General features: G+C 45.3%; 1 protein-coding gene across 3 annotated transcripts in view; it reads right to left on the bottom strand.

Annotated features, from left to right (window-relative positions):
* The window catches only part of stxbp4 (syntaxin binding protein 4), a 149,671-nt gene that overhangs the window by 50,769 nt on the left and 79,554 nt on the right, over positions 1-19,348 (bottom strand). For all 3 annotated transcript variants that reach the window (XR_013574566.1, XM_078535805.1, XM_078535804.1), the window contains 4 exons: positions 8,005-8,181; positions 6,352-6,468; positions 4,788-4,837; positions 523-671 (listed from right to left, as the gene is read on the bottom strand). Coding sequence is in view for 2 of the 3 variants with exons in the window: in XM_078535805.1 (XP_078391931.1) it covers positions 523-671; positions 4,788-4,837; positions 6,352-6,468; positions 8,005-8,181 (493 nt within the window). In the remaining variant the exon portion in view is untranslated. The remainder of the gene's footprint in view (positions 1-522; positions 672-4,787; positions 4,838-6,351; positions 6,469-8,004; positions 8,182-19,348) is intronic.

Here is a 19,348-nt window from a genome sequence, read left to right as displayed (position 1 = left end):
AATCTATCAGCATAACCCTCTATTCTCTTCTCCTTCATCTGCTTATCTAGCTTCCTTTTAAAGGTATCTATGCTATTCTGCCCATGCACTCCCTGTGGTAGTGAGTTCCACATTCTCACCACGTTGGGTAAAGACGCTCCTACTGAACTCCTGATTGGATTTCTTGCTGACTGTCTTATATTTAAGGACCTCTAGTAATGCTCTTCCCCAAAAATGGAAACACTCTGTATCCACTCTATCAAAACCTTTCATCATTTTAAAGACTTGTATTAGACCGGCCTTCAGACTTTTCCTTTTAAGGGAAAGTAGATCCAGCCTATTCACCCTTTCCTGGTAGGTATAACCTCTGTATATAATACATATCTATAATAGAAATAAAATAATATATTAATGACTATTTTACATTTGTGACCCTTAGTTTTAGGCTCTTGCATTTAATACTAACTTAATCTAGCACTTTATAAGGTAAGGGTGTGATGGATGGAGCAGGATTAGAACTGGCTTCACCACCTCATTACTTACAGTCTGCTTCGATGATGGCACGGACAGATTTGGCCAACTCTCGGGCGTCGGTTGAAATTGAGGCCGGAGTTCTGGGTCCGCCTCGGCCAAGTCGGTCGAGGAAATTTTGAGACAAAGCTGGTCCTGAAAATCTTCTGGCTCCGGTCCCACTGAACGTGAGGAGGAAACGGAAAGGGAACCAGCATTAATTTCTGTATGGTAACACACCGCCTGCAACTACATCACCCGCCACCATCCTGTAAAAAAAAATAAACCAGGCCGGGGATTTATGAGTTCAATAAAAAAATGTAGCAGAACAAGAAGGACTTTCAAACAAAATAAAAAACAAAATACTGCGCAGATGCTGGAAATCGGAAATAAGATTCGAAGATGCTGGAAATGCTCAGCAGGTCAGGCAGCATATGTGGAGATGAAGGTAATTAATGTTTCAGATCCATGACCTTTCATCAGGACTGGAAGATGTTAGATATTTAACAGTTTTAAGCAAGTACAGAGGGAGCAGAAGTGGGCCAGGAAAAGAATAAATGGGAGGGTCTGTGACATAGTGAAAGGGCAGGAGTGATTAAATGATAAAAGGGATGATGGTGAATAGCAACAGAGGGTGGTTCTGATGAATGGTCATCAAGCTGAAAACTTTAAGTTGCTCCCTTTCTTGTTAACTATGAACTCAGAATTATATTGCTGATGTCTAAAATTTGAGATTAACAGTGAGTATAGGAAGGAAAACTACAGAACCATAAAACAAATGTATATCAGGTGTTTTGGTTGTATGTGGATTCTCATTACATGCTCTGTTTTTTTTTCCATGGATATTATCTTGGAATAAGTGACCACTCCAGTAAGTGGGGCTTGTGTCCCCTGTGATCTGGAGTCCACATTTTCCCCCTATTTGCATTTATATAGCACCTTTATTGTAGTAAAATGTCCTAAGGTGCTTCACACGAGTGTAATCAAAAACTAATTTTGATGCTGAGCCACATAAGGAGATATTAGGACAGGTGACTAAATGCTTGATCAAAAGAGGTAGGCTTAATCACGCATCTTAAAGGAGGAAAGAGAGGTGGAGCGTTTTAGGGAGGAAATTCCAGCCATCAGGGCCCAGGCAGCTAAAGACACAGCCACCAATGGTAGCGTGGTGAGAATCGGAGATGTGCCAGAAGCCAGAGGTGTTGGAGTGCAGAGACCTGGGAGACTTGTAATATCTAGTTTAGCAATACCTAGGAAAGACAGACTTGCTCTAGAGGGGGTGCGATGAAGACTCACTAGACTGGTTCCTGAGATGAGGAGATTGTCCTGTGAGGAGAGATTGAGTAGACTAGGTCTATGAGAGGTGATCTAATTGTAACACTCAAAACTCTTAAGGCACTTGACAGGGTAGATGCTGAGAAAATTCTGGAATTAGGCATCACGGTCTCAGGATACTTAGGACTGAGATGAGGAGAAATTTCTTCACTTAAAGGGTTATGAATCTGGGGAATTTTCCACACCAGAGGGAGTGCCATAATGAGGGAGTGCTGCACTGTTGGTGTGCCGTTTTTTGGAGGAGACATTAACCCAAGATTCTGCCTTCCCTCTCAAATGGATGGAAAAGATCCTATGGCTACTATTCTAAAAATAAGCAGGGGATCTATGCTCAGTGTCTGTGAGCCAATATTTAACCCTCAGCAAACATCATTAAAAACAGATTATCTGGCCTTTATCACATTACTGTTTGTGGAATCTTGCTGTGTCCAAATTGGCTGCCATGTTTCTTACGTTACAACAGTAAAGACACTTTAAATGTGCTTCATTGGCTCTAAAGAGCTTTTGGACGTCCTGAAGTTAAAGAAGGTGCAGTAAAAACACAACTCCCCTTTTTCTACTTTCTTGCTGCTTTGATGGAGAGCTAGGAAGCAACATCTGCTCCCAGTGCCTGGACACAACTACTTATTTTGCCCCTGTTAATTCCCTCCCCACTCCATCTTTGTCACTGGGTGCTGACTTTTGTTGGGAATTAATTTGCACAGGTGATGTGGGCTGAGTACAGGTAGCCTGGCATTGGTTGAGGTTTGAATCTGTGATCTTGACAGGGACACGTTGGTATGATCTTCTGCCATTGGCAGCACCTGTGCCAGCATCTAGTGATGCAGAGGTTACTGCACTCTGCTCCCAGATGGTGTTCAGAACCTGAATGTTAGACAGCGCTCCAAATGTAAGCACTCCAAGACAAATACCAGAGGCAGGCTCAAGCAGTATTCTGTCTACTCCCTAGCCAACATAAGGAGCCATCATATACTCTAAACAAGCAGTCATATGTGTGAGAGAGCTTGGCACACACAGGCAGTCATACCAGAGCTTCAATCGCCAGCTCAAAATATCCATTTGTGGAGGAGCTCATTAAACATTCAACATAAAATGTTAATCGGATGGAACTCAACAAATTCCCACTTCCCAGAGTTAATTAATGATTTATGATCAGAATGATAGAACATCAGCATTTGCCTCTGCGCATGACAATATGGAGTGACCAGCTCTAGATCGCTAGTACAGAAACTGATCCTAAATCCATCAGACTACAGCTTTCAGACAGTCTCTAAGTGACAGCTTGAAGCAGAATAACAAGGGAGAACTGCATGCCCCTTCAACACAAGTAAAACCAAAAGGCAACTCAGTGGTGGAGGCTTCCTCTTTAAGGTTACTATGGTAGATCTGATTGTGTTAGTGTGCAGCATTGTCAACTAAAACAAATTGGGAATCCCTGATGAAAAAAACAGGTCATTTGGCGTGCTGTCATAGTAAACAATTCAATCAGAGGAACAATGATGGTTTAAATTGGACACTAATTAACGCAATGTTAGAGATTTCCCAAAAGGATGGATCAGATTTTGTGCATTATCATTCAGTATTCTCCTCAGTTTTCTAACTTTCCTTTCCAGAGTCAACTGCAGGAGAGTCAGAGGCATTGGGCACCTTGCCCATTCTTTATGTGTGAGTTTACCAATGAGTGTAGGGGAACTATGGAGCCAAGGGGGGGTCATCAAACAGACTTTCCAATGGACAATTGTTAGATAGTATCCAGGAGCAGGAATCCCCGCCTAACCGTCTCTCCCTATCCCAGGGACGCTGAGGCTGAATGAGATCATCTGATTCAGCAGAGTCCCGTGCTTGAACCTGGTGGATCTGGTCTGAACGGCTCAGTTAATGTGTTGCTTTTACCACTGAACCATTAAGGAACTCTTGATACAAGAAGCAGGGAGTAGGTCACTGGGAATTACAAGCTGAAGTTGGTGTTTAAGATTTTACTGAGAGGCAATCTAACAAATCAAGAGGTACACATGGAAGAAACAAAGAGCTTGCATTTTTATAGCGCCTTTCTCAACCTCAGGACATCCCAAAGCGCTTCACAGATAATAAAGTACTTCTGAAGTGTAGTCATTGTTGTAATGTAGGGAAGGCAGTAGCACAGCAAGCTCCCACCAACAGCAATGTGATAATGACCAGATAATCTGCTTTAGTGATCTCAGTTGAGGGATGATTGGTGAGGACACCGAGGAGACCTCTCCTGCCCTTCTTCCAGTGCGACGGGCTCTTTCACATTCACCTGAGGCAGACAGAGCCCTGATTTAATACTGCAACTGAAAGATGACACTTCCAACTGTGCAGCACTCCCTCAGTACTGTACTGGAGTGTCAGCCTGGAAAACCTGCTCAGGTTTCTGGACAGGAGCTTGAACCCAGGACCTTCTGCTTCAGAGGTGAGAGTGCTACCCACTGAGCCACAGCTGACACACAGTCACATAAAAAGCAGAGTACATGACCGACCGAAAGAGGTTTTTGTTGAAACTTAGAATAAAAATCATGAAGTATTTTGGTTTCTGAGTATTTTAAGTGCCATGTTATTTTTTTGTCTGCAATCATTAAGTTGGATTTGCACTGTGTGACATTAGTAACTGGCACATTAATGAGTTTGTACGAGGTTTCTGTGGCTGCAATTTTGATGAAAGTGCTAATACAAACTGAACCATTTCAGCCCACTTCTCCCTCATTTCCTTCTGGGCAAATCGTCAAACTGACAGCCTGTGCCAACAGGGAAATGCACTGGAAGCTAGGCTGCGCTTAAACCACGTCTGAACTGAATTCTGCCCGTCTCTCCTTCCTGACTCCTTATGGATCTGGATTTCCACTCATCCCTCCTACTGAAGATTGCAGGGCTTGATTATCAAAGTGTTGGCCGTGTTCCCATTTCAGTACACTGTTAACTTTGGTCACATTATTGTGTTTACATACCTGACATTAGTTAGAGCAGCTGGAGACTCTGCCAGGACCTCATGCACCACCTGGAGATAAATGCAGAAGCATATGTTCGATCAGCATTAGGATGGTACCACATCATACTGGAAGGGGACGATGTCACATTGAGTTACACAGAATTTACAGCACTGAAACATTCAGCCTAACTACTCCTTATTTGTAACAAAAAGAAAAATAGCTGGAAAAACTCAGTAGGTCCGACAGATTCTGCGGAGAAGAACACAGTTAACGTTTCGAGTCCGTATGACTCCTTATTTGTGCTCATGGTGCACTCGAGCCTCCCCCCACCCTACTTCATCTCACCCCCTCAACATGTCCTTCTTCTGAATCACAGAATAGTTTCAGCACAGAAGGGGCCATTCGACCCATCTTGTCCATGCCGGCGCGCTACAGAAGCTACTCAGCTAATCTCAATCCCCCCCAATTCCCTTTTGAAAGCCGCAATTTAAACCTGCCTCCCCCACACTCTCAGGCAGCGCATTCCAGATCCTAACCACTCACTGCATGAAGAAGTTTCTCCTCATATCGCTGTTGCTTCTTTTGCCCATTACCTTAAATCGGTATCCTCTGGTTCTCGATCCTTCGGCCGGTGGGAACAGTTTCTCTCCTTCTACTTTGCCCTGAACCTTCATGATTTAAATACCCCCATCAAATCTCCTCTTAACCTTCTCTTCTCCAAGGAAGAGCCCCATCTTCTCCAATCCGTGCAACCGAAGTCCCTCATTCCTGGAATCATTCTCGTAATTTTTTTCTATGCTCTCTCTAATGTCTCTCTGTAGCACGCTACCCAGAATTAGACACAAGACTCCAGCAATACTACAGTGTTAGGTGGAAATCTATTCACATCTCCGAGCCTGTCAAAATCAAGCAGATTTCACCGGGGGGGCGCTGGTGGCAGTGAAGAGCTGGGAGAGGGAGGCTGTGAAGGGCCAGAGACAGATCGGGGTGTGGGGGCAGTGAGTGGCCAGAGAGGTGCCAGTAAAGGGCCAGGCAAGGGAGGGGCCAGTGAAGAGCCAGGTTTGAGAAAGGCGGCAGAAAATTAGAAGAAAATAAGTTTTTAAAATTATTTTTTTAAAATAAAAAGACCTCAATGGTGAATAAGATTCTTGAAAATGCATGGACATACTGGGACATTCCCACTGTAACTTCACATAATAGGTTGGCATATTCCCTGGTCTGTGCATAAAGATATCCCTGGCTTGTATATTAGGATATCCCTGGTTTGTATATTAGGATATCCATGGCTTGTATATTAGGATATCCCTGGTTTGTATATAAGGATATCCCTGGTTTGTATATTAGGATATCCCTGGTTTGTATATTAGGATATTCCTGGTTTGTATATAAGGATATCCCTGGTTTGTATATGAGGATATCCTTGGTTTGTATGTAAGGATATCCCTGGTTTGTATATAAGGATATCCCTGGTTTGTATATAAGGATATCCTTGGTTTGTATATAAGGATATCCCTGGTTTGTATATTAGGATATCTATGGTTTGTATATAAGGATATCCCTGGCTTGTATATACATACTGTACCTCCACAAACTGTAGCAGTTTCTCAGTGGACACTTCGAAGGTTTTCTTCGCAATCTCGGACTTCCGTAACTGACAATCGAGAACAGCAATTCGCTTCCTGAGGTCCTGGGTATCATCCTGGGAGAAAGGCACATGTTAAAACTATCACCTTCCGTCCTGTTCTTACAGGTAACAGTCAATGTTTCATATTCATGTGTAAAGTCCACACTTTATATTGTGTACTTACCTAATTTTGGAAATCCCTGTTCTTGGAAGCACTAACCTATGGCTGGGCTGTATTTGTGTGGGCCCATCAACCACTTAATAACCATTCTTCATGTCTAAACCCAACCAGTGAGTATTGGTGCCTTGGAGGGGGTGGTGGGGGACTGGGGGAAGGACAGGGATAAAAGGGCAAAATCATGATTGAGTGAAATCTATTCAGAAACTCTTTCCAGAAACTGCCTCTCTTTCCTCCCCCTCTAACCCAGGAATGTTGTGTAGCCCTTTGTACCAGTGAACTGGTGCACCTGGCTCAGTGTGTATGTCTTCACACTGCCGTCAGCTACTGACCATTTTATTAAATGGCAATCGCCAGAAGTGTAATGAAAGAGAAAATTTGACACTGACGTGGCTCCAACATCCTACTCCTGGTGGAAAGTCTGCTTGGAAGGAGCAGCTGATTGCATAATCAGGCGCGGAAGTTAATGTCGTGGATTGGCTGGGTCACTGAAACTGGGAGACCGGATACCCAGCTCCAGGCCGGAATTCCCGCCCGGCACCTCCATCATGTTGGGGTCTGCGCTGGGAGGTGGTGAATTGTATTGTTCCCCATGCAGAACGGGGAAGCAGTGCCTCCTGGTCTGAAGCACTGTTTATCCAACACCAGTTTGGAGGGGGCCGTACCCGAGCCGGGGCCAAACACTTTGCTCCAAAAAAAATCCTGGAAATGTGGACATCAGTAAAGAGGGATTATGATGCCTAGAAACTCAGCAGGTTCACTAGTGCCCTTAAGGGAAGGAATCCTGCTACCCAGACCTAGTCCGGGCCTGTACGTGACTCCAGTCTCACACCGGCCTGTTTGACATTTAACCGCCCTGTGAAAGGCACCAGTGAGCCACTCAGTTGTGTCAAACTTCCAGCTCCTAATGGCAGGTCCGCAGCTGGACTACAGCACTTCAAGAGCATTGGCCCAACCTCTTCCATACTCTCCGGGGGCGGGGGGTAAATGTGAATAAACGCTGGCCCTGCCTGTGGCAGCCACAGGGATTTAAATAAAACAAGACCCTGGCTTGCAATTTATGGAGAACATGAATTTAAAACTGTATCACATTTGACCCATGAGGGCCCCATTCGAGGAGAACACAAAGGTTTGGACACTCCTTTAAATGACAGAAAATAAAGCGACAAGCCCATTTGTGATTAGTTTGGAAAGCTGAATAGGGAGTGACCCAGTTAGACTGTTGCAAAGCTCACTTGCCCTTGTGTTAATAACTCACTCAAGTGATAGAGCCGTCACATTGAGTCTCTTGCTTGAATTCCTCTGAATAGCCGTGTAATACTCTGACAGGCTCTGACCTACTTTGCTGCAATGGGTGAGCACTTAACATAGACAGAACATGGCATGATGACCACTGCGTTGCTACGGTAACAAGGGATGACACCGAGTCTTGCCTTGGTCTGCCCGTGCTGATCCGCCAGCTGAGCTTTGAGCTCTGTAATCTCAGCCTCCAGCAGCCGGACCACCTCCTCATAGTCCATCTCCATGCCCTGTGCCTGCCGCTGTGCTGCCTCAGCAAGGTGGATTCTGCTTCGGAGGGCACGGCACTCTTCAACAGCACTCTTAGCTTCCTGGGACAAAGGAAGAGAAAAGTTGGGCATAAGATGAAATAACTGTTGGCAATTGAAATGGAAGAAGCACAGACTCACAGACACACACACGCACACACACAGGCATTGACTGACACAGACACACACACACAGGTGCACACACACACACACACACAGGCACTGACTGACACAAACACACGCACAGACACTGACTGACACACACACACATACACTCAGGCACTGACTGACACACACACACACACACACACAGGCACTGACTGACACACACACACACACACACACAGGCACTGACTGACGTGCACACACACACACACACCACACACATACACACACACCATACACACACACAGGCATTGACTGACTGACACATACACAGGCACTGACTGACACACACAGGCACTGACTGACTGAAGCACACACACAGGCATTGACTGACTGAAACACACACACACAGGCAATGACTGACACAGACATACACACACACGTGCACTGACTGACACAGACACATACACACACACATACACACACAGGCACTGACTGATACACACACACACAGGCACTGGCTGACAGACACACACACACACACATACACACAGGCACTGACTGATGCGCACGCACACATACACACCACACACACACAGGCATTGACTGACTGACACATACACAGGCACTGACTGACACACACACAGGCATAGACTGACTGAAGCGCACACACAGGCATTGACTGACTGAAACACAGGCACTAACTGACTGAAACACACACACACACACACACACATGCATTGGTTGACTGACACACACACATGCAGAGGCACTTACTTACATACATACATGCACTGACTGTCACGCACACAGAGGCACTGACACACACACACAGACACTGACTGACAAACCAAACCAAACACACACACACACACACACGGTCAAATCCTCCTTAGGTAAGGAGATCAAATACAAAAGCAGCCCTCGGGTTTGGCCCCACCAAGGCCCTATTATTGCAATCACACTTATTCAGTCTTATAGTCCAACCCTTTGTGATAAAGGCTAACAGGCCATTTGCTTGCTCTATTTGCATGTTGACTTGTTCTCCATGAATAAAGATTCTCAAATCGCTCTAACTGCTAATCTTCTTTTAAAAGGTGAGAGGCTAAGAAATGTTGATATTCAGAGGGATTTTGGGTCCTTGCACATGTATCACAGAGGTTAACATGCAAGTTAGCATCAGTGCGTGTGTGTTTGTGTGTGTGTGCACGTGTGCACACAGAAAATATTAGCATGTATAGAGGATTAGTTAAAGAGCAGATAACACAGAATAGGAATAAACAGGACATTATCAGATTGGAAAGGGGACATTATCAGGCTCTGACCAGTGGAGTGCCACAAGGATCAGTGCTGGGGTCTCAGCTATTTACAATCTATATTAATGACTTAGATGAAGGGCCGAGTATAACGTATCTAAGTTTGGGGATGATACAAAGCTAGAGAGAAATGTAAGCTGTGAGGAAGACACAAAGACTGGAATCATTTGCCCTCACTGGTGGCGAGCTTGGAGGTGGGAAGGGCATTTACTTAGGCAGGATGGTGGCATACTGGAGCCCTGCTACCTTCCAGTCTCCGCCAGGATTAAGTTCTGGGTGGGAAGACCCATGGTCGACCTGACAGCCTTGCTGCCAATTGAAGTCCTTAAGTGGCCAATTAATGACATCATTATTAACCTATAGCTGCAGGCGGCCCTGTCGCCATGGGGCTTGCACAACAGGTGCGGCTAGTTTGTCACGTCTGGAGTAGGGGTGTCCCTTGGTCAGCCAGGGACTGGACATCAGGACGGGGCGGGGTCCACTTAGAACTACTCCCCTGTCCTTGCTGCCAACACCCCTGTCCCCACACCCCATCTCCACATTACTTACCTGTGGCCTGGGTTGCTCCATGATCCTGGGACTCTGGTGCCTGTTCCACCAGCAGCAGCCACGGCCTCCCAAGTGGCGCTGCTGAGCACAAGGGCCTCCGGCCTCTGATTGGCTGGCAGCTCTGGGTAGGTGAGACTTTCGCACTCCCCCACCCCGGCCACCTAAGTCCAGAGTAAGGCCCACCCCTGGCCTTGCCACTGCCTACTTGGCGTGTAATTGGGGCGGGTCTTCCCGGAAAGAGGCAGGGTGGGATTTTCCGGTCCTGCCAGAGGCAGGCATCATCCGTGGGTGGGTGTCCGCTCTCCAGATTTTCCTGTCCCAGCTGCCAATGGTGCCCACCGCTGGTGGGGATGGAAAATCCCGCCTGTGGTGTGGGCTTCTCGCTGGCTCTCCAGCCGGCAGGCCAGACCCCCGACACCCCAACAAGATTCCACCCAAAGAGTCTGCAAAGACAGACAGGTGGGTTAAGTGAGTGGGCAAGATGTAGACAGACGGAGTATAATGTGAGGTTATTCACTTTGGTAGGAACATAGAAAAATTGAACATCTTTTTAAATGGTGAGAAACTCTTAAATGTTGCTGTTCAGAGGGATTTGGGTGTCTTTGTACATGAAACATAAACAATTAAAGTGTAGGTACCGCAAGTAATTAGGAAGGCAAATGGCACGTTGGTCATTATTCCAATGGGTTAGGAGTACAGGAGTAAGGAAGTCTTGCTGCACAGCTTTGATGAGACGGGGAGGGGGGAAAGGGAGTTGTACTCCATGATTATGTCTGAATAAACCACTCCTATAATTCCTTAGTTCCCTAGTTCCTTATAACAAATGTCCTTTAATGAAATAACATCTTACAGCATCTTACAGAAGCTCCATCACCTTCATCAGTGAAACTGAAATGCACATCATCTGAATCTGTGATAAAATCAGTGTAGCAGGCCCTGTGTGAGTGTACATGGAGCTTGTAGACTCTCTTTGGAAAGCTAAACATTCCACATTAACCACAGTGAAGTACTGGTTACATTAGCTACACTCGCGGTTCACTCATTTCCTAGAATAGCTATTTGTGGTGTGTGTTTAAATTGGAAAGCCATCTGACAAAAACAAGCCTCATGTTTAGTGGAGGGCGTGGGGATGCTCTACAAAATCTTGCAGATTCCTGTTGTCAGGTCCCTCTGCCCCTGGAGAGGAAGGGAAACTGGAGCACAAACTGAACTTTCACCTTGGTCCTTCAGCCAGTCTGGATCATGGCATTGGAGACCAGCAGCCCAGCTGGGACACATCACTGGAGACCAGCAGCCCAGTTGGAACACATCACTGGAGACCAGCAGCCCAGTTGGGACACAGCACTGGAGACCAGCAGCCCAGTTGGAACACATCACTGGAGACCAGCAGCCCAGTTGGAACACATCACTGGAGGCTAGCAGCCCAGCTGGGACACAGCACTGGAGACCAGCAGCCCAGCTGGAACACATCACTGGAGACCAGCAGCCCAGTTGGAACACATCACTGGAGGCTAGCAGCCCAGCTGGGACACATCACTGGAGGCCAGCAGCCCAGCTGGGACACATCACTGGAGACCAGCAGCCCAGCTGGGACACATCACTGGAGACCAGCAGCCCAGTTGGGACACAACACTGGAGACCAGCAGCTCAGCTGGAACACATCACTGGAGACCAGCAGCCCAGCTGGGACACATCACTGGAGACCAGCAGCCCAGTTGGAACACATCACTGGAGAGCAGCAGTTTAGCTGGAACACAGCCTCTGAAGACCAGCAGCACTTCATCCACAAGCTGCTGATGTAAACTGTTTGGGAAAAATGGCACAAAGGTGATTGCTAATTTGGATAATAAATGTGGATAAATAGGAAGTCGACAATTCTGGTGAAGCAGCTTCTGATCAGCTCTGACCTTGGAGTGTGAGCTGATGGACGGAGCAATTGGCTAGAACTCCATCACTAATGACCATTCGCCTCGGACAGTAGCAGTTCCCTTTTTTAAAATTAAATATTTAGGGCTCAGTTAAATAATAATAGCCAGCAATTTCACCCTCCCCACCCCCCCCATGAATATTTTCTGGCTGGGAGAGAAACCCAGATGCAACCGGGTTTCAGTCGTGGTTTCATTCGATGAACTGGCTGCTCTGTGGCCTCTGCGGGGATTATGTACTCCGGGCAGGTTGGCTGGTTCTGACCAGGTTATCGGTTCGAGAGTCAGGGTTATGCAGTCCAACTGTGCTGCATTGTAACCCTGCTTGAAGGCTGCTAAAACGAGGGCTTTAAATACCCCCATAGCTGCCGCCTGATAAAACTGGATGGCCAGGATTTTCTGGTGGTCAGGTGGGCTCGGGGGGTGGGGCAGGCCCCAGAGCGGTGGGGGAGCCGGCCGCGATTTCACACTGTCTGGCCAATTAACGGTCAGCCAGTGTGAAACGCGCGCTGCAGCGCTCAGCACTGCCGAGGTGGGGGGGGGCGGGAGGAGCGGGTGCACGCGGGTGCAACGCGGTAAAAGCTCCCTGAGGCACAGAAGCTGCCTGAGGGAGCTGAAGATTTTTAAAATAAAAAAATAAAGATATTAAAAATAATGAAAACATGTCCCCTCAGGTGACTCTGTCAGACGAGCGGGGACGTGTAAAATGTGAGCGCAAAAAGTTTTCTTTTTTTTTAAATCGCTGGTCGAAACCTCATCCCGCCCGTGGGTGAGGTTTCACCAAAAATGCAAAGTCCGCTTGGCCTTTTCGCCCGCTCGCCAACTGAAGGGTTGGATGGGCAGCGAAAGTTTGAATCGATTACTTCAATAAGGGCCTTAATAGGACGCTTAATTGTCAGCGGGCGCTGCTGCTGACTTCCATGCATGCCCGCCGGCTGCAAGATCGCGCGGTGACGTCGGGACACTCACCCGAGGTCAGCGAGCGTCATTTTATACTCGTTCAGGTCGGGCACACGCCCGCCCGATGAGTGCAATATTCTGCCCTGTGTATAGTGGCAGCAGCATAAACAGCTAACAAAGATATTAAGAAGATGTTTGTAGCCTCGGTACAACATGACACTGATATAGTTTATAGGTTGTATGGGAAGGATTGTGGGGAGTATGTGGCGGGGAGGGGGCTGGGGGGATGGGTAGCCTGGGCTGGGTTGCATCGACCTGAAAAGTTAACTCTTGTTTCTCTCTCTCTGCAGTTGCTGTCTGACCTGCTGAGTATTTCTGACACTTTCTGTTTATATTTCAGATTTCTGGCATCTGCAGTATCCTATTTTTGTCTGGGTTCCCTCCATTTTTTCTATTTCACCATTTTCCTGTTTCATATTTGTTAAAACGCACTGGGGCAGGATCTTGACTTTTTTCAATGATAGAGAGTCAGTAGCCTGCTGTACATAGAAATCCTACATCTCAGAAGGAGGCCATTTGGCCCATTATGTCTGTGCTGGCTGTTGAAAGTGTCATCCAGTTAGTCCTGGTTTCCCTGCTCTTTGTCCATAGCCTGGACTGTACAGGCAACAAAATGGGGACGGATGTAAAACAGGCTGGCAACTCACCTTTACGTTTTACACTATTGCACAAAGTCAACTTCTACCCCATTGATTGAAGAGATGAGGCTGCCACTGAAGGCCATCAGCTGGGCCTGATGATACCTGGAGGCAAAGGCCAACATGACCAGTGTAGGGGTAAAGACCCCATCATTTCAACATGAGCATCCCACGGAAGCTTTTTTGCTTAAGATTAACACAAGATTTGATAGAGGTGTTCCCAATCATGAATGGTTTTGATAGAGTAAATAAGGAGAAGCTGTTTCCACTGGCAAAAGGGTCAGTAACCAGAGGGCGCAGATTTACGATGATTGGCAAAAGAACCAGAGGCAGCATGAGGAAACAATTTTTTTTATGCAGTGATCTATGTTCTGGAACGTTGCCTGAAAGGATGGTAGAGGCAGCTTCAATAGTAATTTTCAGAGGAGAATTGGATAAATACTTGAAGAGAAAAAGTAGTGGGAATGGGATTAATAGAATGCTCTACCAAAGAGTCAGCACAGGCCCAATGGGCCAAATGGCCTCCTTCTGTGCTGTGTCAATCAATGATTCTAAATGGATACACTGGTGAGAGAGTGATGGATGAGGCAAGTCCTTCAGGAAGAATTGGGTGCCACAAGCCAGGAGCAAATGGCTGAAGCAGGAGCCATTAGGGAGAAGCTGAGGCCAATGGGAGAAGCCAGAAGCCAATGAGAGAAGTCGGGAGCCAATGGGAGAAGCCAGGAGTCAATGGGAAAAGCCAGGAGTCAATGGGCGAAGCTGAGAGCCAATGGGAAAGCTAGGAGCCAATGGGAAAGCTAGGAGCCAATGGGAGAATCTGGGAGTCAATGGGAAGAATCCTGGAGCCAATGTGAGAACCTGGGATCCAATGGGAGAAGCTGGGATCCAATGGGAGAAAGCTGGGAACCAATGGGAGAAAGCTGGGATCCAATGGGAGAAAGCTGGGAACCAATGGGAGAAAGCTGGGAACCAATGGGAGAAGCTGGGAACCAATGGGAGAAGCTGGGATCCAATGGGAGAAAGCTGGGAACCAATGGAAGAAGCTGGGATCCAATGGGAGAAAGCTGGGAACCAATGGGAGAAGCTGGGAACCAATGGGAGAAGCTGGGATCCAATGGGAGAAGCTGGGAACCAATTGGAGAAGCTTGGATCCAATGGGAGAAGCTGGGAACCAATGGGAGAAGCTGGGAACAAGCAGAAGCAGAAGAGGATAAGAGTGACAAGTCGTGAAGGTAGGAGAAAAAGTAAGATTTGCATTTATAAAGTACCTTTCATAGCCTCAGGACATTCCCAAGAGCTTTATAGTCAATAAGGAGTAGGCATTGTTGTAATGTGAAAAAACACAGCAAGCTCCCACAAACAGCAATGTGATAATGACTAGATAATCTGTTTTAGTGATGTTGATTGAGGGATAAATATTGGTCCTAGGACATGTGGTTATCACCCAGTATTTGAGTTTGACATGTACAGGGAGCCAGTCTAACGCTTGATTCTGGAAAGCAGCCTACGCATGTATTTCGTGCTGGCTTGAAACTCCTGATCATGTTGTACTGCTTAATCTTAATTATTTTCAGATCTCCTGTGCAGCTAGCTATGGGTGCAGCAGAGGTCTGGGTACAAGAGCTATGAAGTACTACCCATCAGAAAAGACTGAGCAGGCTGAGGCACAGGCTGAGGGGATGACCTGATAGAGATCACAGGTTTGCTGAAGGGAAGTTGTTTCTGCTTGTAACATAGTCTTAAAACTAGAGGTCATAAATGTATGATAATCACCAATAAATACAATCAAGAATTAAGGAGAAATGTCTTTACCCAACGAGTGGCGAGAATGTGAAACTCGCATGAGGGAGAAAGAAAGAAAAGGTTATGTTGATGAAGTTAGATGAAGTCAGGGTGAGAGGAGGCTCATGTGGAGCGTGGACCTGTTGGGCTGGATGGCCTGTTCCTGGGCTCAATGTAATTCTATGCAAAGTCACTGCCCTGTTACCCCTTGGTCAGCAGCGGAAGTGATATTGTGGTGTGCGGCAGGCAAGGGCAGCCTAACAGCGCTCTAGCAGAGCGACGCAAGAGCTGTTCCCCCAAGGTTTACTGCAAGAAACCAGAACCTCAAGATCGAACAACAGGAAGCAGCTTCACACGCTCGCTGCTTTTCCGATGAGAGGAAATTCCATTTTGCATTCCTGATGTATTAAAGGCCAACTGGAGTACAATAAACCTCCTCCTCCCGTTAACAATAACACCTAGGTTTATAGATTGTTTTTCTTAACTCTAATTATTTTTAAACAATGTCTTGCGGGTTGGAGTTCTTTAATACGGAGCTACCCACAGCCCCCAGTTCACATCTGCTTTGTTTTACTATCAATTCACATGCTTCAGTTATATGAACATGAAAAAACAGCCTTTCCCCGCAGGGATTCAGTTCTGCCTGTTTACTCTGCCAACAACTGTGATGTTTTATGCTTGAGAACATTCTCTTGCAGTGAAGCTAACTGACCCTGTAAGCACAGAATTCCCATGTACTATACACGCGATACAGAGACGCAATAAACACAGTGCAAGACATCTTTCCTGCATTTCATGAACACCGTTTGGATTATCTACAAGATAATAGACAGGCCAGGCCAGGCTGTGTTATACAAATGGTACTGCACTGGGAATAGTAGCATAGTGGTTATGTTACGGAGCTCGTAATCTGGAGAGCTGGACTAATGGTCAGGAGACATGAGTTCAAATTTCACCACGGCAGATGGGGCAATTTAAATTTAGTAAATAAATAAACCTGGAATAAAAAAGTGAGTCTCAGTCTGGTGATCATGAAACGATCATTAATCGTTGTAAAAACCCATCTGGGTCACTCATGCCCTTTAGGGAGGGAAACCTGCCATCCTTACCCGGTCTGGCCTACATGTGACTCCAGACCCACAGCGATGTGGTTGACTCTTAGCTGCCCTCTGAAGCGGCCGAGCGAGACACTCAGTTGCATTCAAGAAGGTGGCTCACCAGCACCACCTTCTCAAGGGCAGTTAGGGATGAGCAACAAACGCTGGCCTTGCCAGCAACACTCACATTCCATGAATGAATAAAAGTAAAATGCAGGATAATGTACTGGACTGTATTACAACATAGGTTAACTTGTTACATTCAGGATAATGGCCTGTAATGTGCTGTACAAAGAATAATACAGTGCAATATACACATGGTGGTGCAGAGGTGAAGTGTATTATCTAGATGATAACACAGAAGCTAAAGAGTGTAAAATCTGCAGCATAGCACATGGCCTAGGTAGTGTTATACATAGGATATTGTTTAGGTTCATGTGTGTTAATATATAGGTTATTATATAGACTGGAGTGTGCTACATATAGGATACTGCATAGGTTAGGTTGTGTTATATAAAGGATAGTGCATAAGTTAGATTGTGTTATATGGCTCAGGTTAGTATGTGTTATACATAGGATATTCTATAGGTTAGTGTGTCTTATATACAGGATCTTGTATAGGTTACAGTGTGCTATTCATAGGATATTGTATATGTTTGTGTGTTCCACATTGGACAGTGCGTAAGTTAAATTGCCCAAAGGGTATATTTCACATAGTATTTTTTTAAAAATCATTCAGGCGATGTGGGTAGGGGTATAGTGGCAAGGCCAATATTTAATGCCCATCCCTAATTGCCCTTAACTGAGTGGCTTGCTAGGCCATTTTTAGAACAGTTAAGATTCAACCACATTGCTGTGTGTCTGGAGTCACAGGTTGACCAGACCAGGAGAGGGTAGCAGATTTCTTTCCCTGAAGGACATTAGAAAATCGGATTAGTTTTAATGACAATACATGACTGAAACTGCTTTTTATTCCCAGATTGATTTATTTAACTAAATTTAAATTCCCCAGCTATCATGGTGGGATTTGAACACATTTTCTGGATCATTCACCCAGGCCTCCAGGATTACTAGCCCATTAAAATAACCACTGTGCTATAGTTCCCTGTGTATTATATACAGAATATTCTTTAGGTGAAAGTGTGTTATATGCAGGTTATTATATAGGTGAGAGCGTGTGATATACAGGGTATTGTATATGTGAGAGTGTGTTATATACAGGGTATTGTATAGGTGAGAGTGTGTTATATACAGGATATTGCATATGTGAGAGTGTGTAATATACAGGATATTGCATATGTGAGAGTGTGTTATATACAGGGTATTGTATAGGTGAGAGTGTGTTATATACAGGGTATTGTATAGGTGAGAGTGTGTTATATACAGGGTATTGTATATGTGAGAGTGTGTAATATACAGGATATTGCATATGTGAGAGTGTGTTATATACAGGGTATTGTATAGGGGAGAGTGTGTTATGTACATGGTATTGTATAGGTGAAAGTGTATTATATACAGGGTATTGTATAGGTGAGAGTGTGTTATATACATGGTATTGTATAGGTGAGAGTGTATTATATACAGGGTATTGTATAGGTGAGAGTGTGTTATATACAGGGTATTGTATAGGTGAGAGTGTGTTATATACAGGGTATTGTATAGGTGAGAGTGTGTTATATACAGGGTATTGTATAGGTGAGAGTGTGTTATATACAGGGTATTGTATAGGTGAGAGTGTGTTATATACAGGGTATTGTATAGGTGAGAGTGTGTTATATACAGGGTATTGTATAGGTGAGAGTGTGTTATATACAGGGTATTGTATAGGTGAGAGTGTGTTATATATAGGGTATTGTATAGGTGAGAGTGTGTTATATACAGGGTATTGTATAGGTGAGAGTGTGTTATATACAGGGTATTGTATAGGTGAGAGTGTGTTATATACAGGATATTGTATATGCGAATGTGTGTCATATACAGGGTATTATATAGGTGAGAGTGTGTTATATACAGGATATTCTTTAAGTGAGAGTGTGTTATATGCAGCATATTGTATAGGTGAGAGTGTGTTATATACAGGATATTGTATATGCGAATGTGTGTTATATACAGGGTATTATATAGGTGAGAGTGTGTTATATACAGGATATTCTTTAAGTGAGAGTGTGTTATATGCAGCATATTGTATAGGTGAGAGTGTGTTATATACAGCATATTGTATAGGTGATAGATGGATTCAATCGACCATGTGCTGTTTTGAGCACAATGGTTAATGCGTTTTGCCTAATGCATCCCTGCATTATTTCAACACAAGTGTCGGTTTAAGATGAAAAATAGTCTGGTTATTAAATAGGACAATTGATATGCTGTTAGGAGGAGGCTCGTGTGGAGCATAAATGTTGGCTAGTTGGGCTGAATGGATTGTTTCTATGTTGCAGGTACCATCAATTCTGTGAACAGCCCACCCACCATTGGAGAAAACCTGCAGAGCCCATCGAAGGCTATTGTCTGTGCAGGATGAAACTGTCCCCTCTCAGCTGCATGTAGTGGATCCCATGGCCACTATTACGAAGAGGAGAAAGTCCTGACCTATAGTAATTCCTCAACCAACATCATTAAAAAACAGATTATTCCATCATTTTCACCTAGCTGTTTGTGGGAGCTTGCTGTGCACCAAATGGCTGCTGCTTTCCCTACATTACAACAGTGATTACATTTAAAAAGTACTTTATTGGCTGTAAAGTGTTTTGGTACATGCTGAGGTCATGAAAGGTGCCACAGGAATGCAAGTCTTTCTTTTTTTTTCACACAACCAACAGTATCCATTCCACATGCTACAAAAGCCAATGGGAGGTCCT

Source organism: Cetorhinus maximus, unplaced genomic scaffold (assembly GCF_964194155.1).
Source record: "Cetorhinus maximus unplaced genomic scaffold, sCetMax3.hap1.1 HAP1_SCAFFOLD_666, whole genome shotgun sequence".
Lineage (NCBI taxonomy): Eukaryota > Metazoa > Chordata > Chondrichthyes > Lamniformes > Cetorhinidae > Cetorhinus > Cetorhinus maximus.
This window is presented reverse-complemented; position numbering and strand designations above follow the sequence as displayed.